This window comes from Apaloderma vittatum, unplaced genomic scaffold (genome assembly GCF_000703405.1).
Source record: "Apaloderma vittatum isolate BGI_N311 unplaced genomic scaffold, ASM70340v1 scaffold17910, whole genome shotgun sequence".
NCBI lineage: Eukaryota > Metazoa > Chordata > Aves > Trogoniformes > Trogonidae > Apaloderma > Apaloderma vittatum.
Window position 1 is genome coordinate 19,674 of NW_009695218.1, and position 21,925 is coordinate 41,598.

The following is a 21,925-nucleotide window of genomic DNA, read 5'->3' on the forward strand; positions in this document are numbered from 1 at the left end:
CTTTCCACATTTTTGATCCAGAAAATATTATTATTTTAATGCTCTCCATTTTTTTTTCTTCTATTTATAACATGTAGTCTACCAGCTACTTAACTAACTAAAAAGAGTCCCTAAGAATGGGAGTAGCTAATAATTTTATACCTGTTAAAGATAATGTGATAGCTTTTTCTCTCTAGAATTAGTAAATATCCCCAGCTGGGAGAAGTATGCATAGTAAAAATTGTAGCCTATTTAGTATTTTTTTCTGTTTTTCTAAGACATTCAGTTTTTATAAATTACTATTGAAGCATCAAACTGCCCATATCATAGTTATAAAAAGTATTACATATTTGCCTGAGTTAATTTTTCACCTTGTAGTCAACCTCAAAACACACACAAACACAGAATTTTCACTTGTGGGCACTTAATTCTTCTGAACAGTCTGGGCCTGGCCATTGTCTTCACTGCTAGCACAAAGCAACATGCTCCCACTGAACTCATCAGTGTTTCACCCGTTTCTGTCACCTCTGGGTCTTTCTGATGAAATTGTGGTCACACCAACTATACAACGTGGATAAGATGAGCCTGCACAGTTAAGGTGGTCTTAGTGTTTCTCTGGCTGGTTTTTGCTGGCATCTTTGAGAACCCAGCACATCCCTTAATCCCTTGAGCCCAACAATTCAAGCTGAGAGAGGAAAACCTCTCAGATTGCTTCAAGACAACGAAATGCAGTTTTAGGATGGGTGACCACCGATGTGGTGAGTCCAGATGTACCAGCAGCATGGGGGATTTCTCTGCTTCAGGCCAGTCGTAGCAGTTTAGTAGTAACTAGCAGAGCTCTTGAATAAGACAGGCTGCTTTTCTGCAGGTCCAGTCTCCTCCTTAGCCCCTGCAGAGCTGAAGTACTAGGAGGTAGGCACCAGCTTCTGTGAAGAATCTTGCGACAGATGTCTTGGAGAAGTAGATACTTCCCCATGTCACTCACAGGGAGCCCATCTTGAGACAGTAAGGCAATATGAGAGCTGGTGCCGCAGGCACATCTGCAAAGTGTAATTTCACAGTCTCCTGTTTCTCACAGAAAATGTGTTTTCTGCCCTTTTGCTATGTGTAGCACCTCCCCAAGCAGTGAAGAAAAAAGGGCTGCCAGGCTCACAGGCACCTTATTTTGCAGTGCAAACGATGGAAGAACTGCTTGGGACTACAGTAGGTAACAGCAAGGCCAGAGGGCTTGGGCTCATGTCTGAGGTGTGCTTAAGTCCTGTGCAGATTCCATCTCCTACCCCTCCTTGAAACCTTGTGAATCTGCCTTTGTGTTCCTTGATTTGGCGTTTAAAGTAATCCACACAGAAAGAGCATTAGAAAGAACAAGTGAAATGCTGGTTTAGGTTTTATTTCCATCAAAATCGGTGAACTCTGCTCTCCTAAAAAGCTTATGTTTATCTTCACATATGTGCATGCAGGAAATACTATGAAGGCACAGAGACCAAGGCTAACGAAGTTTTATTTGAAATGATCTTGGCTTTAAAACACAGCTGAGTTTGCAATGGGCTTTAAACATTTCCTTTAATCCAGGGATGTCGGCATAAATCCTAAGCTCAGGCCGCACCTTAGTCTGCCCTCAGCCTCAGCACGTGCAGACGGAGCTTCCGTCGGCTGCAGCCCCATTTAGCATCAGAGCTGCATCATGAAGCCGTAGGTGTTGGTCACAGTCCCTTCTCAGCCAGTGGAGAGGGTGAGTCATCTTCCCCTTCCCTCAGTCTCTGATAACAGCAATCATTTCTGGCATGCCTCCCCCTGCCCAGAACTGCAGGTACTTCTTTCAGCCCCCAGTCTTCAGCAGAGGTGAGCAGAGTTGTGCCAGTTGTGGTTCCTGCCTGAGGAAGCTGAGTGTTCAGCAGATATGGGCGGTCTCAGGCCAGACAGGTCCTGAGCCCAATCTCCTCTCAAAGCCTGGATGTCCAGGAGCTCCTGAGAAAGGCTTAGTTTATGAGCTCAGGACCCAGCTCATAACTCTTTAGCAGAATCGTCTAAAGACACCAAAGCTGTGCCATGACCTCAGCAGATCTTGTCCAGCTAGACTGCCTTATCCTAGGAGTCTTCAGATCCTCTGTAGTCCAACCTGTGCAGAGCTCTGCCTGAGCCACTGTGTTTTGTTTGATTACCTGCGGTGCTGTGACGCTAGGCAGCAAGTACCCTAGAAATACCTGGGACTGACCAGCAGATGCGGTGGGGCATTTTGTGACCAGTTCCTAGAGATTTGCCTTTTTCTGACCCTCTTTCCCCTTTTCCCTCCCAAAGCTTTCAGCACCCCCAAAGTCCATGTGGAGAACAGCAGCAGCGGGCACACACTGCAGTGCGAAGCACCACACTGGTTCCCTCAACCCACCGTGCGCTGGACAGCCTGCAGTGACTCCGGGGAGTACCTGCCCTACACTGCCAACACTAGCTATGAGCTCAATGCTGAAAACGTCACTCTGAAAGTCGTTTCCTTTCTGCACAACATTACTGCTAATGCCACCTACACCTGTGTGATTGAAAACAACATTGCCAAGGCTACAGGAAACATCAAAGTGACAGGTAGAGTCTAACTCCACCCAGGGACCGCAGGTGTGGGGGAGAAGAGAGTTTAAGTAGTGTGCCTGGCATATGTTGGGGGGTTCCCACAGCACCACTGGTGCCTGTGCTGGCAAGTGGTTCCAGTCAAGGAAGGGACTGAAATCTGTGGTCAATCTAAGCCTCTTTCTCTGTCTGAGACAAAGGAAAGGGGTCTGCATTTGGTCTTGCTATTTCAGATGTTTTTCATGGTAACAATTGCTCCCTTGGCAAAGGGAGAAAACTGCCAGGGAATGAGAAGGAAGGATGCACTTCAGAAGAATATATTTGTTTGAATGCTAACCGAAAGCAAGCCAACCAACTAATGAGCCCAACTTTTTACACTTTAGCCAGTTTAGCCTAAATCCTTTCTGCATACCAAACCAGCAGGCCCCTTTAGCTGTTACTAATGTCAATCCCTCTGACTGCAGCCCACTCACTTTACTTAAAAGGCCGCATTACTCACAGGAAAGCAAACTTTCCAAAAAGCGTGGACATCTTCTACTGTTCTGCGTTATAAGGGTCGTAGCTCTCCTAGAGTGAAGGCTTCATAGCAGTGGGTCTCCAGCACAAGAGGCAGGGTCTATCCATATTCAGAAAAATGGGGAGGAATAAATAGACATAATGGTTTTGTCTTCACTGCTGCATTCCCCATACTGGTAGCCTCTCCCTATTCTTCTGCTACAGATTTCAGCATTACAAGGGGGACCGACTTGCAGCTGGTGAACCTGAATGTTGAGTCAGTGTCATCCTCCCTTCCAGCCTGTCACTGGATGCTTCTGCTTCCTCTGTATCTGCTATCAATGTAAAGCCTCTGTAAAACAAGCAGAAGCACTGCTGGGCCTGGAGGTAAGTTTGGAAAGGGAAACTCATAGGTATATATGCTCAGCTTAAGTATACATAGAGCCTCTTGCCAAGCTTTGTTACAGCAGCAGACCTATCTCAAGCCTGCCAGAACGGGAGGATGCGACTCTCCCCCATGCCCATCCTTTCCCCATCCCCAGCTTTAGGCGGGACAAATGCCTTGTGGCTCCCTGATGGCTTCTCCCATCGCTTCCTGCAACCTTAGAGACTCTTCTCTTCCACCATCAACTGTTAACTCTTAGTTGTCCCCTCATTCTCTTTTCCTTCCCTCCTCAACCTTCTCCCTGACTGGAAAGACGGACATGCTGCTTGCTGCATTGTGATGAACCTTGGCTACAGTTCACAGCTGTGAGGCAGGGTGGGCTCTTTTGTCTCCCTCTCCATGATGATTGCTGCAGTACAAGCCTTGCTTGCACCCACTTTACTCAGACAATGCCATTGCACAGCGCAGCACCTTCAGGTAAATAGTACCTACTCGGGATAGCTTGCGCAGGACTAGAGGATGATGCCAGCCTGAGGGATCCCACCTAGGTATGGAGTAAGGAGGGCTGTAGACAGTCAAAGCACAGGAAAACTGCCTTTAGCATTCATCAGCTTTGGGTGGTAGGCTCTAGAGGTAAACCAGTGATGAAGTGTGGAGCTACAGAAAATCAGCTAAGAGGCCCACCTCCTTCTTCCCAAGCAGAACAGTTACTCCAGCTACCCTGATGGCAGGACATGCTTCATGCTTTCCTCCCTCTCAGGCTGAGAACGTTGAGTTCCCATCAGTTCCAGAGCATGTAATAGCACCAACATGAAGCCAGTTGATTTCTCTTATATTCTTATTATTTCTTGCCCATGCCAACAACTTTGGCTTCAGAAACAGAGCAGGGAATGCCATAGAGAGAGCTGCATAAATAAAGGAAAAACTCTGATCACAGGAGCAAGATGTGTTCTCTTGTCTGAAGCAACCCAGCAGCCAGAACTCTGATCACGGGCACAAGCTGAGAAACAAACAGGAATATGGCTTCCTGCAATACATCCAATAACTAGTCCTTCAAATGAGTACTAAAAGCAAGCAAATCTTAATTCTCTCCAAAGAGATTTGATTAGGCCATCTCACATCTTGTGATTCTCTAAATGTGTTAATGAAATTGTAAATAAGAAAGCCAGTTCATCCATCCAGCCTTCTCAGAAGGCTATAATCAAACTCAGGCTTGAAGTGTTTGTTTCTCAACCTGGCAAAGACAAAGACTGTGACATGGGGACTGATGGTTGCATTTGTAACATGAAATAAAAGAGTAACAGGCAAGTACTAAGTGTAGCAGACAACTAACATGCATAATGAGGAAAAGAGGGAGGCTAGTAAGATACTACCAGGAAGTTCAAATTCAGAAGCAAACACAGTTATTAAACAGAGATATAGCAATAGAGATGAGTTTGCCTCTTGTTTTCAGGTGTCTCTGCTATATGGCACTTCCTATATTTCCGTAGCACTGCCTGTTGCTCTAATACTCATGTTATAGGACTACTTTCAGTTGCACTTTTAAATCAGGTTTTGATCTTTGTCTTACATCATTTACAGCACCTATTTTCTTTAGGCTTAGAGTTTTTTTGTTTGTTAGTGTTTTTTTTGGTTCTGTGTTCCTTGGAGAAGGTGGAGGGAAAGCTTCAGCAAAATCATTACCATTTCACAAAAAGCACCTACAGGAAGAAAAAGGCTATCAGAGCAACACTTGTGTAGAACTTTGCTTTAAGCTTGTTTTGGGAACCTGTTTTAGGATTGGAGTCTCACAACTTCGTCGAATGGTGGTATCTGTCAGGTCTTGCACCACTTGTGCTTTGGTCTTAGAAGGGGCCAGCAGGCCTTGAGAGGGAAGATGTTTTACATATGCTCAACAAACCTGAAGTTTAATACAAGGCTCAAACTATGAGTGAAAGGGGAAGGCGGGGGAAACGACAAACGAACAAATCCCAATACAGAGCAGCTGTTCAATATTCTGTTTGCATATGGAATAAAGCAGGGAAGTTGTCCTGTGTGGAATTTACTAGCCTCTAGCACAAGGTGAAGAACGTGGATGCCATTTTGCCAAAAGCAAGTGCTGAACACTTGATCAGCACTGCAAGCAGAGGGGAGAGGAATTTCTTCAAATGGTCATCTCCCAAGGTGTTGTGTTGGTCAGCCTGCCATGCCACCATGGATAGTGGCACATGGCATCACAGCTGTCTCCTTCCTCAGCGGAACAGATGAGCAAGCCCATAGCATGGTGTGAGGTGGTAGCGCAGCTCACCGCTCTCCCTCTTGTCATCAGCCCCACAAAATGTTCAGGCCACTGTTTAAGCTGTAAAACAATGCCCATATAGTTTTGTGATTTAGTACCAAGATTTAGTTTCCAAACAATAACTTAATCACTTCCCTTCTCTTCTTGGAGGAAGAAAATGCTTTTAAAACATCATTTTAATAATTTCATTTGGTTTAAGAAGACTACCCCCTGTGGCAATGGTACGATTCCTCATGAAGACAGCGAATGATCTGGAAAATGCCTGGCTCTGGCTTACAAACCAAAGATCTATTTTCTGCCTCATTCCCCATAGAGCAAGTAAACTCTAATACTAAAATAGATATGCCATTATTTAAACTGTATTTTAATAGCTTTATTTAGTAGATATTACCACATAAAATACACACATTGTGTGTCCTAGCCCCATAGCAACCACTGTCATGTAGCAAGCAGCCCAGTATTGCTGGTGGCAATGGTCCAGAATGACCACTCAGGAATTCCGCAAGTCACAGCAGCTTCTTCACTGCACCCTTCACTCTGTGCTCACAGTCTCGTGCTCCCACTGGAAGGAGATTAAATAAAACTCCCAATCCCTGTAGGTATTTCCGTAATTCCTCTCCCACTGGGAGAGGTGTTAAGGAGAGGCTCCCACTTGGCAGTGACTAGATATCCTCCTAATCCTCTCACTGTTCAGGTAGCTTAAGGTGCTTTGTTTCACTTCCTCAACGTTGAGGCACAGCAGGCTTGGCCGAGGTCCCACTTGTGACACAAATTCCACTTCGCCGCACTGGAAATTCCTCAGCTGCAGTGGAACTGAAGGGAAAAGACACAATCTGTAACAACTCAGTACAGGGCTCCCGCTTTGCTCTAGCACACAGCTGTAGAAGCTGCTCGGGGAGGGAAGGCCTTGCAGCAGCTGCTCAGCATCTGCTACATCTCCAAGGACAGCATGATTAATGAATCCAGGATGTAAGCAGATGAACACATTTGGCCACCATCCCTCTCCAACCTGGAGGAAACATATTCTACGTTGTGAACTGTGCTGCTCACAGAGCTGATGCACTGGGCTTTGTATCTTTTCTCACTATCAGCAACCCAGCCTCACAGACAGTGTGTTACACGACAGCCTAAAGATAACATCTCCACACCAGAGCATCCTCTGGTGAGCTTAACAAATCAACCCCAGCAGCACCTGGACTTGAACTCAAGCACTAGTGTCAGCGCAAGACTGCCCTCTCAGCACAAGAACGTCCTCTCAACACAGTGACTGCACAGTTGTGGCATCATGAGCTCACACATCAGCACCCATAAATCCAGAACTTTAAATTCTATAGCCGTGGTGAGGATTTCCAGGCCTAGTCTTCACTCGCTGTGCTGTCTAAAGTCAAACTCCACGTAATTTGAGAGGTCTGTACAGTAACACTGGCTGGCCAGAATCCCATCCCATCCAAGGACTGGGAACCTTGCTCTAAAAGAGATTTATGCTTCTGCAAAAGGTAGAAAAATTAATATACAGTATTGTTGTAAATACTGACTTATAATATTATTTCTGCAATTTCGTAACCACGGCTCTGCTTTTTTAGCCCTACGCTGCAGAATTCACAATTCTGTCGAAATCCTCCAAAGATCTTGCTTTGTGGGCAGTGAAGACAGCTCCTTCCCATGCTAAATATTACAAAAGCCAACAGTGCTTGCTTACCAGGCTGCAGGATCCTGGAGGGCTTCCTGTCTAGGCTGAAATCCAGAAGGACAGGGCGACAGATGAGAGGACTCCTGCACAGGCTCCTTAGGTAGCAAGCAATGAGATCCTCAGGTTCCTCTACACACTGAGGAAGAAAAGGCCATGTTACCAGTGAATGTGCAGAGGGAGGCCGGGAGCCACCACAACGCCCGCAGCAAAGCCAAAGCCTACTCAGCTGAGGCTTGGGCCCAGCACACTGCAATTGCTACTGGAATAACCCACTCACCCCCGTGCCAGTAGCTTCCCCGTGCTGAATGGTCACGCTGCCCCTGCTCTGCACGCAGCTCTGCAGAGCTTCCCAGTCGGGAAGGCTCAGGCCCAGCATTGCTGCCACGTGCTGGTTCCTGCACAGCACAAAAGCTTCACCCGTTCCATCCTCCACCAGCACCCTATGGAGACAGCAGGCAGGCTAAGATGTGGAGGGAGGTCAGGACAACGCCCAGCTCCCTCACAGGGGTCATGCTGCAGACAACAGATCTCAATAAAGAGGGAGGGAGGTCTGTTCACATCTGGGAGGACATGACAACTCTTAACTTCTGCCTTTGCTATTCTGTTCACATCCCATCCTTGATCTGATTTCCCCCTCCCCTCTGTGGTGTAATTTGTTCCCTCCTGCTCACCTCTTCCCATACCGCATCTCTACAGCGCTTACCGTGCACTGGCTTGCCTCACTCCTGTGTGTGATCGACATGGTGGACTGTGTCGGGTGCACCTCCCCTGAAGGAAGAGCAAAGCTAGAGCTACGTATTGGTGCGTAATAAGAGAGAGAAGGGGAAAGGCCACTGCCTCTTTTAACCCTCCCCTAATTAAGTCTTTGAAGGATTAAAGAATTTCACTGCACTTCCAATGAGTGTCTTGGGAAAAGTTTGTATAGGGAGAAAAATCACCTGCTGCAAGGTGCTAAACCCCAACAGCAGTGAACGTGGGAAACGCAGAGCGTTAACAGAGTAGGATTCTCCACTTCGGTTTCCTCACTTCATTCCCTGTCCTAGCTGCCAGCCTGCCTGGTATCAAATACATACTTTTAATGAGTTGTCATTTTGGTCCCTTTCTAATACGCAAGCCCTTTTCAGACACTTGAAAGCAAGGTTTTGGAATTGAGATAGGAACTCTTATTTTCCTACATGGTAGCAAAAGATGTGTTGGAGTAGCAAATCTGCAAGGCTCCTCACAAATTATCTCTGTGGAAACTTGAATACCTCTCTGAAGATGTTGCTGCAAAGAGAACTTGAAAGAAAGGTTTTGGAATTGAGATAGGAACTCTTCCTACATGGTAGCAAAAGATGTGTTGGAGTAGCAAATCTGCAAGGCTCCTCACAAATTATCTCTGTGGAAACTTGAATACCTCTCTGAAGATGTTGCTGCAAAGAGAGCAAACCCATTGTAGGGACAGAGTCAGCACACAGGACAAGTGGCATAAAATCCGTGCCTGGGGCAGGTTTTGTAGGTGAGGTTGCAAGCTGGATAAAAACACTAGTGAGGGAGGTGATGCTTCTCCTGCAGGACTAGAAGAAATAGGACTGTGAGAAGCTTGGAACATAAAAACCTTTTTTGGGACATTGTAAGTTGGGAGCAAACCCTGGACTCACCTGGAAGGAAAAGGTAGGTGAGAGGCTGGCAGAGCTACGATGCTCACACAGCTGGACGCAATGTATGCGCAATAAACATTATGGAATCTGCAATATGAAAGGGCAGATGTCAGAAAAAGCTCGCAGAAACCAAACTGCTCAGTTTCCTTGAGACGGATGGGCTTATCTTAATTTGTAACAGGGTACCAAAATAATCTGTCATAAGGGATTAGGAGAAGGTACAGACAAGGGATGAAGGAAGTCCACATATGAGGAGAGATGGAGAGATGGTTTCAAAGACACTAAGAGAAGTCAGAGCTGTGGCCTAGACCAGGGCTCTTAAAGACAGGGGTACCTCGAGATTCTACGTTCCAAGTTCTGGAAGAGGATTTTGGCTCCAGGTAGCAAACCTCGTAGATGCTGCAGATACGTGGCAGCAATGTAAATGTCCATCACAACAGGGGAGCCTGAAGCAACTGAGACGCTGAGCTTCACGCTGTGATCACTGGCTAGCAGTCTCCCTGAGAAGGCACAGAACCACACACAGCATGAGCTCGCTCACATGCAGGTAGCATAGCCTGTCACTGTGCTAGACGTGCTAGAGGTGTTTTCCTTCTCATCACAATGAGATGATCCCTGTTCCACCCCACACATTTTCCAGGTACAGTATTCCCATTCCCAACACAGATGCAGTGTACAGCTTTCCAGCCCTCTGACATGCAATGGGATGCAATACCCTGCATACTTCCACTATTCTCAGACACAGGAGGACTGTTAGTCAGGTGCACTCTCTCTGAAACAGAAAGAAGCAACAATCAATCTGTTACTTTACATGCTGTCACAATCTCACCTTTCTGCTTTTGAAGGCTGACCATCACAGATGGCTTCTCATTCTTGGGAGAGGCACACAAGGTCCTCTCCACTATCTCACCAAAGAATGAAACAAGGGAACCTGTGAAACTGAGAGCAGACAAGGATTTCTGTCCAGCCTGAAGGTAAAGGGAGCAGAAGAAGGTCTGACTTCAAGATCGCCACAAAGGACAGGGTGAAGTGGAGCGCTGTTGCTTTAGCCCCTTTTGGGAAACTGGTCCTTGAGCACATGAGCTACTGGACTGAGGGCAGCTTGCTGCAGTCCACCCCACTCACAGACAAGAGGCTGCTTTAACTTGCTTTCCGCTTTTTCAGACTCAGCAGTGAAGAAGGCAGAGGCATTACATCCTTCCTATCTGCTTAACTCTTAACTGTTTTTCTTAATTAGAGGAAGGAGCCAAGCAAAGAAAATCCCAGTTTACATAAGGCACTGGTGAAATTTTAGTGTGTGTGCATATCTCCCAGATTAAACATGCTTTGAACAGCAAAGCTTCTAACCCTAGTATTTGTTTGAGCAAATTACACTAGAAAAACAAACAAACAAAAAACCAAAAAACAGATATTCATCTTCATTTTCCCTGCCTCACCTGTTTCCACTTCTGACAGGAATTTAGCAGAGACCTTTGGGACCTAGTTCATCCACACCAGTAGCGACTCAAACTTTTTCTGGACACCATTTTGCAGTCTCGTCAGCTGCAATTCCTTTAGCTTTGACACAGAGGATGGGGGCAGTCTGGACTACATGCATGTAGGAAGACTTCCAAATCATATTCCTAGGACAGCTAATTCATCACTGTTTAATGTAGCACTGTCTCCAATAAAGATGAACACAGACCCGTTTCCTAAGACACACTCACATGTAATTTGGGGCAGACCAACATACCTGTTGCTAAGTATTTCTGGAATGGAGGAAATCCTCTGGTCCATGCCTGTCAGGACCGCCCTGGCTGCCAGCTAGAAGTGGGGGAGACACAGCCTCAGCTTGATTGCCCTTTGTAGCTGTCCCCAGCCAGAGCAGTGAAGATAAGCTCTCCATGCTTAGAGCAGAGCAACTGATGCTTCCTCCCCAGGTTAATTCTGTGGCAGGAAAACGTGAAGCCCAGCAGCAGCCCCTGATGGAGCTTAGAGCAGGACGGTCTCATCAACAAGACAATTGTTATCGACAGTTTTCTGAGCTAGTTCTGGAGAGATCCACAAGTCACCTGTGAAAGCCCAGAGTAACAAGGCACTGCATACCTGGCGCTCAGTCAAACAGATCTGTGTCTCATGCTGTAAGTGCCAGGTGTCTTGGACAGGCAGGCAGAGGGGGCAAGACGACCTGCTCAGGAACTTTGCTGGCACAGGTGGAAAACAGAGCTTGTCAAACACTTCTAAGTCCTGAGAGAAGAGCAATAAGGCAAGAAAGAAGACTATTAAATGAAGGAGATGAAAACTATATAGGAAAAGAAAGGCCACTGAAGGACAGTGGTTTAAAAAAATATAAAATCCACTGAACTCAGAGCTCTGAGAGTTTTAACTAAACACAGAACTAAAGCAGTTCCTTGGCAGGATGCATGGGAATTCCAAGCCTTGAAAAGAGCTTAGTCACTCTCTGACTCCTCGACTCCCACATGCAGTTCCACAAAAGTCTTCAAGCGGAAACAGCAAGATAACCTCTCTCTTACCGAGCAGCAGGGCACAATGAAGTGATACAGCCCATCCAGGTGCAGAAATGGAAACCATCGTAGAGACTTCCCCATAAAGAGCAGTAGTGCCTGGGTGGGGGGAGGAAAGAGACACAGAAGGCAATGAGAAAAGGTAGAAAATTAAAAACACAGCAAGAAGAGAGCAAGCCCAGCAGAGGATGTCTTGATCACGAAGGAAGGTTAGCACCTTCAAGGACAAGAGAAAGGGATTTACAGGGGCATTTATACAAAGGTGACAGAGAGGAGGTGGAACTCCCTTGGCGTGGCACATTGAAGTTGCCTGCATAAACATACATCTGTACCCAACGTAAAAACAACTTTCTCATTGATTAGGAATCTAGACACTAATTATCCCACAGGCTTCCTCTGGCACCAGCTCCCAGCCTTATCAAACCACACCCCAAAGCTGCCTGCTGCCTCACTTCTTGCCGTGTCATGCCCTCTTCTGCACCACAGACAGTCTTCTCCAGCTTTGGCAGATTCCCAGTTTCTTGAGGGTAGCTCCAGAGCCAAGGTCTGCCCAGCCACAGCACCGTCGCTTGGAAACTGCTCTGCAGTTCCTGTCCTTCTCCATCTTCTTCTCTGGGTAGCTGGTAATTGCGTAACATAAGACCCTCTTTCTGGGTAACCAAGAACAGGCGAGATACACAGCTAGTTCCTCTAGTGCTGCCCTGGCCCCCCTCACAGTTCTCATCTCGGTGAGTATCTGGCTTGGGATCCTCCAGTTTTATCATCTTTGCCTCTGAGGTTTCCAGCTTGGATGTTAAGCTGCCATCACCCTTCTTCCTCAAAGAGGAGCTGTTTCCACTCTTAAGGACTTTGTGGATTCGTCCTTCAGCAGCATAGAGAACCCGAACATCCTCAAAGTAGAACTGCACATAGACACTGAAACGACAAACAGCAACAGTGAAACTTCCTGCTCCTGACAACTGGCTGCCCCAAACAAGCAGTTATCTGGGAAAAGCACTTTGGGGGACTGCCCCACAGCAGAAGTAGCAGGAAGGGGTGAAGTAGAGGGCAGCTGCCAGGCTGAGTGTATTCTGAACAAAACGGAGGTGGTGGGTTTGTTGCTGATAAAGATATCCTTTTCTGCAAATAGCAAAGAACATTTGCTTTGGCACTGAAATACTGTGCTGACAAGTGGCTTTACCACAGCCCAAAATAGTTGTGGAACTGGAGAGTGATGACTTTACTTCTGCACTAAACTAAGGGACTGACCTGCTTTTTTTCTCCCTCACATGCTCCAGATTTTCCAGGTGCTCCCAGGAGGGAAAATCAGTCTGAAGGAATCTCTCCACTATGAGCTGGAAGTTCTCCACTTGCAAGAGCGATCCTGCAAACACATCACAGAAAAGAGCTGAGCTAACATAAAGAGAACATAAAAACCAGTAAGCTCAGTTTCCTCATTATAAAGTCACAAGGCCAGGCAGCGACAGTTCAGCATCTCCATGCCAAGTCTCCTCTTCCTTGATTTGGTACGGGATGGCAGCACAACAAACGCATCCTCCAGTTTAGCTTAGAGCGACATACCTATGAGAGCTGTATGGGCAAAGGGGCGACCGTCCTTATGGCATATCACGCAGGGCAGCGTGCTCCTGTTGTCCTGCAGCTGGAGGGAACTGCTCCTGGAGGACACTCTCAGCACACCCAGCAGTATCTGCAACAGAAAGGAAGCTGCAAAGAGCATCGAACACTTTCCCATCCTTGAAAGCCATCAATCAAAGTGCATAGCAGCAGCCCAAATCCAGCCCGTGTTCAACACACCACAGGTGAGAAAGGCAGTGTCATTCCCTAACAGAAGGAACAGGCATGTGTCAGACAGGATGCTGGAAGGCATGGGGAGAACCAGAAACTCTCAAGGAACAGACAGGAAAGGGAACAAGGCACTCACCAGTCGGGGCTGGAAATTTTCTGCTGAGAGCGTGCAGTACGACCAGGTCAGTCTGCGATTCAGCTCCTGAGTGCCCATGTGCTGTGCCTCCACAGGGGAGAGCAGCTGTGATGGACTAAAGCCTTCCCAGCTCTTCTGTTCTGCCAAGTGGCAAACTGCAGACAGAGATGGGGCCTGGCATGGAGGGTTCAGGGTCAAATACTAAGAAAAAAGAAAGAAAGAATGAACTAGCTGAGTTTCTGCCCATCGAACAAACAGGAAACAGCTCACAGAGCATTTACCCACCTTCTGCAAGGGACACTGGTGTATTTCTGCTAGGATTTCAATATAAATATCTCTTGTTTCCTCTCGGTCTGGCACCACAGATTGCAGAAGGGGGACAAGGAAATTCTCAGCAGCTCCAGGGTTCTTGTGCGTAGATCTAAGCAACAGTCGACGGCGCCCAAAGAAACAAGAAAACCTGAAAAAATTACAACAGTTAGAAGCATTATCAGTCTTCGCTTTTTGATGAGTTTTGCCTGTAAGCTAGGGATTCTTAATGCCTGGTGTGATTGAATGCGCTGTGTAGGACAAGAACTACGCAGAACACAAACAGAACATAAGGTGATTAAAAAAAGGAACATTTAAAGGCAATGCAGATTTATGTCAGGCAAGCAGACAAAGAATAGGCAAATACACAGAAATGGACAGACTGGCAAAATCTTGAAACTCGAGTGGACAAAAGAACCAAAAGACCCCGAAGTAATCTCTCTGTAAATCACATAAATGGACCTCCAAACATTTTAGTGAAGCTTGATATGGCTACTCATGTTAGGTATAACTTGGCTTTCTTTCACAGGATGCAAAAAAATTGCAAGACAGAAACAACCACTGTTCTTGTTCCAGTATTTTCCTCATATAGCATTCTTTTCAGAAGTTTAGCTTGCTGCTTTTGAATGCCTGGAAGTGATCGTGCTGCCAGTCAAAGTATGACTTAATAACAGAAAATAAACTCCAATAAGAGACAGCAACTATTTTCAGTCTTATGCAGGACTTAACAATCACATTGAAAGTGAAAAAGTTAATAAAAACTGAAACTTATAGCTAACAGCATGCCCAGGGCAAAAACGAAGCTGTTTTTTTTGGAAAGCACAGTAAAAATTCCATAGTGCCAGTAAAGCACAGGAAGACTGAGCATTCTTACAAACCTCTACTTAACTGCCTGAGATTAAATACATACATTTTAGTTTTCAGGTCCAAGGCCGTAGTTACAGTCATCGACCATAACTATTCCAGAACAAACACAAATATTTTCACTAACAGAACCCAGAAGTAAACCCAGAACTGGCCCACAGCTGTTACATGAACGGAGCACAGCCATCAGGGAGAGCAAGAAGCCATCTAGAAGACTCAGAGATAAGCATGCATGGGAAAACCTAAGATAGAGGCTCTCAGACACATGCTCTCCCTACTGACAATAGTCAGAATGCCTCAAACGGACAGGTTGAGCAGCTTCTGCTACTCCTGTGAGCAAGAAGGACACAAAAGTTGTGATCTGGCTGTAGCAGGAGTTTCCAGCTCAAGCCTCATTGCCCACCTTGATTTGCCAAGCAAACAGCATTGGCATGGAGACATCCCTGCAGTGGTTCCATATTTCAGGACAAAACTTCCCTGGCAGGAGTACATGAGCACATGTTCTGGAGTGCTGCAGCTTCCCAAGAGCAGCAGGCTTACTGCACAGGCACTTGAAACGAGGTTCAGGATTTTCTCCTAAGAGCGACTGCGAGGCCAAACAGCTGGACACAATGTGAAATCTCGACGAATGGATGACTTAGGCCAGTAAACCAGAAGCAATTGCTGCTGCTTTTAGTATCCAAGCACAGTAATTTTGTGAATCCTTGGTCTAGAATACAGCCAGGTAGCCTACAAAGAACATTTATGCATAGCCTGACTTCAGAAGAACTGTCCTCACCTCTCCTCAAACGTCTCCAGGAGGCTCACCAGCCAGAGGTAGCTTGGCATATCAAGACTGTAGCGGAAGAGCAGCTGTAAGTAGAGATTTCCTGACAAGGCTGGTGGCTGGTAGGGGGTGCTGAGCCTTGAAAAACTCTTCAGCACAACAGTGCTGCTCAGGCAAGCGCCAAGTACAATGAAAGGGAAGGACACCAGAGGCTTCTGCAGGACGTGGACATTGATGAGCTGGAGATACATAGACATGAAACTTAAGAGACAGCTAGTCTGCCACCACTCCCCAAAACCATCGCCCCACCCTAAATCTTTTCTCACGCTACTGGATTGTCTATAAACTCAATGAGCCTGAGGAACTTGGCACCACTTAGGGAGGAATCAGACAGTAATCATTTCAACTCTCATGACACAGCCTAGACAGGGAGATCCCCAACTCTGTTCCAGGTACTTGCTGGAAAAATTCCAATGTTCCCATAGGCTTCTGTTGACCTGCACACTTGTGAGTCGTCCCCAGGGCCTGAGTCTTTTCACCCAAATGCTTTATGCCTCTTGAGTTTCAGCTTACTTCCACACATGCTCCTGGTCGGAGTCCACGTGCAGCGTTCAACAACTGCTGGTAAGCAAGGCACAAGCAGACTTTGTCATCCAGTAAAAAGAGACCAGCTTGGACATTGAGTATTTTGGTGACAATTCCCTAAATAGAAAACAAACAGAAAGTTACAGGAGCGTAGAGAGTCCCAGAAGATAAGAGACTCATAGGCCTGAGCAGTAAGTAAATAAATTCATAATGGAAACAAGATCTTGCAGGCCAGGAGCTGAAACCCTAGAGCATGAGTGGGTGAAGGCTAACCCGACAAATTCTTACCACATATGAGATGATCTTGGCCTCTTTAGTCGATCTTGGCCTCTCCTCCTCAGTTCCCAGCTCCAAGGAGTCACTGAGCTGCTCAGCAGTCTCAAGGGAAGACGACTGAGTGGATTTTCCTTGCCACGCTCTGTGCAGTGGCTGCTTCCTCACCTGCTTCGCACAGTAGGGCAGAAGGCAGGAAGAAACACTGGTGACAAACATCCTTTGTCCAGATTTCTTCAGGCTGGACATACTTAGGCCTGTTATTGTGTACTTGTGACCCAACTGGAGGATACGATGCCATGTCAGCTGGTTGGGCTTCTAGAGCAGAAAAACCAAAGGCAACATCAGCATCTCCTGCACTGGAAAAATTTCTTCCTGCACCAGATAACATTTTCTTTTGAGAGGACCACCTCCCACTCTTAGCAAAAGGATGATATCTGCAAGATGTGCGGAGATGCCGTAACTGCATGAGGGAAGGAGGGCTTCTTTCTCAGGGTCATAGAACGACGCTTCTTACGTACAAGGACTATTGTCGGCTGCACGGAATAGATTTTTAAAAGAGAATCACCAGTAAAGGAAGAATAAATAGAATGAATTCATCTGGGAAGTTTAGGGCAAGCTTCAAAGAATTAATTAACTAGCACATACAGAGATACAGATAGGGAATTTGTGAGCAAAATTCCAAGGACTTACCTGCACCAGCACAGGGACTCTAACAGCGGAGATGAAGCACTCCAGAAACAGAAAGAAGAATGTCTTGTGGTGAATGCAAAGGAGAGGCCCAAGTCTGGCCAACTCACCGGCCACAGTGAGCTTTGATGTCTTCTTACATGAAACCCTAGAGGGCAATTGAGGAGGCAATGGAAATCAGAGATAAAAGAACTCAAAATTATCCCAAAAGTAAAATAAATAAATATGCAGCATGCACTTTCTGGAAATAAAGGATGCAACAAGGTACTATGGACTGTCTCCCAGGTAGGTTTTCAAACAGTACTTTAACTTTTATATACACTAAATCACTTCCTGGAAATAAAGGATCCAACAAGGTACTATGGACTGTCTTCCAGGCAGGTTTTCAAAACAGTACTTTAACTTTTATATACACTAAATCCCTCTGACATTTTAAAAAACTTTTAATATTTGAAGACAGCAGGCTTGTGTTGAACAAATTCACATGTTCCATGACAAAAGCCAGATTACAAAAAGCTTTACCACAAATGAGAAGTCAATTATAAGTCAAAAGGAAGGGGAAAAAAAAAAGTCACAAGCAATTTTTCAGCAGAAAGCAGAACTCAGCTTTGTCTATCCATGGAATGTGACATCGTGGAAGCTCTAAGCCTATAAACAAAAGAGGCCTGAAAGCAGCAATGGAGCCTTCCTAACAAACTTGGCACAGGGTGAAAGACCGGCAAAACTGAAAGCAGGTGAGAGGAGAGAGAGGTGACATTTCTTTACTCATTTCTGGTTGTCATTCAAACTTTCATTTCAAAAAGTGAAAAAAAAAAATTTTAAACAAGCAGATGTTTGTAATTTCATTCATGCTCTTTATTTCAATTCCTACTGGACTTGAACACAACCCTCCCACTTACTCTAAACAAATACATGCTTGACTCTAAAACGCATAAACAATTATCTCACTTTATGACTTTTTAAAAAAGAAAGCAGGAGGTCCACACGCACTAGTACTAGCACTTTACTGGTAACATTTTTAAAGAATAAACATGGAAAATGGGTCAGATACCACAGAACAATAGAAGTGCTTTACGTTAAAAGCCTGAGAGCGTACAGTGAAATGTGGAAATAGTTTTCTGTCTAGAAATGTCTATTGAGCAAAATCAAACAATTAAGCTTAAAGTCAGCTTCTCACAAGACTTCTGAAAGTCTGCTTCTCACAAGCAGATAAGCCCAATTAGAACAAAAGACAACTAAAAAGAAACTAAAGCAGCATGACTAATAACATTTTATTGCTATTAAATTAAACCACAAATTCTTGGTAAAATATGATCTAGCACAATGTGTAATTATCAACTTCAGAAGGATTTGCATTGGCTACATTTTCACATACTATATCATTTCTACTAAAGACAAGTTACTCTTGTCAGCTGACATTTAACTGGCACCTTTATCTCAGCAATCAGATAAGAACTTGACTGGTGGTGTATATGAATTTCATATCAGAATCTAGAATTTCTTCCAGTAATAGTTTTGGTTCACTGTAGGTTCTAGGTTAAAAAATCAAAAAGTGGTGCTAGTTAAGAAACTGAGTTTTAGTCTCAGTGAAAGCTGAATCATCACTTTGTTCTTATGTCTTTTCTGTAGTACCAAGATCTAGAAATAATTAAATTTTTCTTATCTGATGAGAATACAGAATAAAAACTTCCAGTAAAGTCCTAGAAAACAGCTGATTAATGACAAGTGGCTTTATTGTGTAACTTTTACTTCCACTGCTCACCGTTACGCTTCCACCTGTGGCAGAAATGGAATTTGGCTCTTCCTAAATCAAGTGCTCTTTGTGGTACCTGCCAAACCAGAGCAACAGCGCTACGATAGAGTTGATCACACAAGGTGTTTACCTGGAGGTAAGCAGTGCCGCAGCTGATGCTGGGTAGGGGACTGGAACGCCGCAAGGTACTTCCTTTGGGAGGTTTACTGGCACTGGATCCACCAGGATTTCCACATATCCTGCTGCGCTCTGGTCTGTCTGTGGTATATATGACCAGCTTGGGAAGAGGAAAAGTGACTCCAGCCACTCAAGTTCAAGATGCAGAAGCTTAGACAAAAGATAATGAGATAAAAGCTTGAGAAGGATTACGGTAGGTTTTCTCAGCACCACTTGCAACGTTCATTACTAATCCGCTCTTGCATGCACATTGCAAACTCTTGTTCTACTGCTGGGCTTCATGACTACATGAGTGCAGCGCTTTCTGCCCACTCCCCTACCTGGCACGGACAGCCTCTGTACTCCCAGATGCAAGTCTGGAACAGATTTGCTGACCTCTACAGCTAGCATTTCCTGGGCTATAGCCAGGACAATTAATGCACTGCAAGGCTTAGTTATTTTCGGGCTATTTTTCTGAGATTCTCACCTGCTTTCTTCTCCTCTGTGTTTTCAGTTAGAAGTTCATGCCAACATAACCTTTTGCCTAATCTTTACCTCCTTGGAAAGCATGACCTCAGTGCTCTTCCTTCACCACTCTAGGCATTACCTTTCATCTAGGCTCCCTTTGCAATTATCTTCAGAAGGCTTTAAATTCAACTGTTGCAGAAAGGAGGTTATCAATGCATCACTGAACACCCAGTACAACTCTCCAGAAAGTTATTTCTGCTTTGCTATTTGGAATTCAACAAAGAGAGGGTACTGCTATGACTTCCAGGTCTCCCAGGCCACCTCGTGCTGAGAATTTAAAAGAATTGTACATTAGGCTGTCTTTTTTTTTTCCAGGTCAGTGCATCCAATATGTCCTCCTAACAATGGCAAATTTGACATGTTCTATCCTCTCCCCAGGATCTGAGCTTGCTGTTTTCCTGCCTGTCACACTGTTGTGTTATTTCCCTCACTACAGACTTTGGCAGACCATTTGAAGCCCCCGGTGTTCTGCCCCAGAAGTGGGAAAAAACACAATCCCTCACATCGAGGACATACCTCACACGGAATTGTCCCAGTATTGTCTTTCACGTATAGGCAACCATCTACCAACTCTTCTCCATTCTCCTGCCTTCTATTTGTTAAATAGCCAACTAAGATCAGGTAAGCCCTTGGCAAAGCACTCTGCGTGGGTGAAGCACCTTGTCCTTCATGAGCCCATTCTTTAAATTCATTAGTGCTCCAGGTCAGGTGGCTGCAGCATGGCACACACTGCTGATGCTGTAGGTCAGAGATGGAGATGAAACTGAAAAAAAAAAAAAGCATAAAAATATAGAAGGATATAGGAAAAATTCAGTCTGCAAACTCTGGGAATTACAGTGATCATTGCAACGGACAAAGCTTGCCTAAGTCAGAAGAACCTTAGGTATTGGCATGGTCTGATGATACCACGTAGCAAGAACCAACTCAGTCACTGGCCTTTATAGGTGATCTCTCTCAGCTCAGTCAACATGTCTGTTCTGCCTGAGCATCTCCTCTGAAAACAGACATCCTTTGCTACTACAGTTACCTAAACAGGCACACAAAAGACTTAGGAAAAGAAATAATTCAGAGTTAATAAAATGAAACATGTTTTCAAGTACATGTGGGGGGAGGTGGTGGAAGGGAGAACAGTTACTAGTTCAGACATTTTTAGTTCAGACATTTTTAGCCTGAATGGGAGAATACATGAGAAAAGCCCACAAACTGCTCAACACAGGTTATATATCAGCAATGAACACAGGTAAACACAGACTAATTGCACCATTTGGTGCTAAAATTGCTGAACTGTAGTAAATGAAAGGTTCAACAACTAGATGAAGATTGTAATAGTTTTGGAAAAAATGCTTCCTATGGATAGCTTACATGACACAAAGCTGAGAGCCTGCAAGCCAGTAATTTTAGACTGGGTCTTCACTTACAAGAACACAGCCAAGCTAGCCCTAAATCTTTCTGTCTACCCTCCTGGCTTTGGCAAGGAGGTATAACATCAAACCAACCTCACGTGAAGCCAACGGCAGTTTAGCATCTATCATGCTTAGACTGACCACAATACCAAATACGGAAGAACAAGGCAGCACTGGATTCTAAGCCTTTTCAGTGTTTATACGATTGTGGCAGCATTCATCATCGTTGTTTACACTGTAGCTCTCTATGCTACAGAATTAACAGAAGTACCCCGTCCACGCTATCATCAACACTGAAAGAGCAAACACAAACCGGACTCCAGCTACTGATTTTGGTACTTGTTTACAGTGAGGTTCGCTGACAGTTTTAGTTTGTGAAACTGGAGCTCCACCCACAACACCCACTCGCTCAATAGTGGGACACCATTAAATTCAGAAAATATAAATTTGAAGAGCTTCACTTGATTAGTCAGGTGTTAAAGGTTCAAAGGCCGAAACCAGGCTAGACAAGTGATAGGTTTGAATCAGCTAAAAATAGTACTTATATAAAAAAGAAATAGCCAGAATAAGTAAGCTTAGGCAGGTACTTATGTTGTCTGTTGGGCAGGAATCTGAATAGGAGAAAGATTAGCTGAAAAGGACATAATCAAACTGCTCCATCCTCACAGACAGTGCAGCACTGGGAACAATTCTGATATCTGTGACCTAAAAGGAGAACACAGTGCTGCTCATGTTTTCATCATATGTGCTCCCTGCTTTTGGGGAGAAACCAAAACTACAGCAGTATACTGGATCCTGGTTATCACATACAGAGATCCAACTGGACCTTCTTCTGTTGCTTCAGAGCTTGATGGTTAGCTGTGGATATAGTATGTCACTCACAAACAGACCATTGGCCTCATACCAGTTAAATATCAACTACCTTCAACGCTTCTCCTGAATATAAACCAAACTCTGGTTTAAACTCCATAAAATATAGTCTGTTGTTGATGGTTAGGGCTGGGCTGGCCACTAAATGAATGACAGATGCTCTCTAATTCCTATCCCTTCTCAAAGGGGAAGGGAAAGGGGAATAAGGCAGAGAGACTTATGGACTGAAAAAAAAAGAAAATTAAAACAACTTTAATGAAACAATAATAGTACTAAG

The 21,925-nt window shown here is 45.0% G+C and overlaps 2 protein-coding genes across 2 annotated transcripts in view; one reads left to right on the forward strand and one right to left on the reverse strand.

Moving 5' to 3' along the window:
- Nucleotides 1-2,567, forward strand: part of VTCN1 (V-set domain containing T cell activation inhibitor 1) — a 7,514-nt gene extending 4,947 nt beyond the window's left edge. Inside the window, exon 4 of the mRNA XM_009870626.1 lies at nt 2,278-2,567. Within this exon, the coding sequence (XP_009868928.1) occupies nt 2,278-2,567 (290 nt within the window). The remainder of the gene's footprint in view (nt 1-2,277) is intronic.
- Nucleotides 2,568-6,330: 3,763 nt separating this feature from the next.
- Nucleotides 6,331-20,158, reverse strand: CTC1 (CTS telomere maintenance complex component 1). The gene is made up of 22 exons (XM_009870637.1): nt 19,892-20,158; nt 18,822-19,018; nt 16,942-17,086; nt 16,264-16,566; nt 15,964-16,092; nt 15,403-15,629; nt 13,737-13,911; nt 13,452-13,652; nt 13,091-13,217; nt 12,779-12,893; nt 11,983-12,445; nt 11,540-11,629; nt 11,112-11,252; nt 10,759-10,829; nt 9,856-9,965; nt 9,361-9,526; nt 9,027-9,113; nt 8,783-8,942; nt 8,090-8,154; nt 7,664-7,826; nt 7,396-7,522; nt 6,331-6,509 (listed from the first exon to the last, which is right to left on the reverse strand). Exons 1-22 carry the CDS (start codon nt 20,156-20,158, stop codon nt 6,331-6,333), a joined length of 3,708 nt encoding a protein of 1,235 aa, XP_009868939.1.
- Between the last annotated feature and the right edge of the window lie 1,767 nt (nt 20,159-21,925).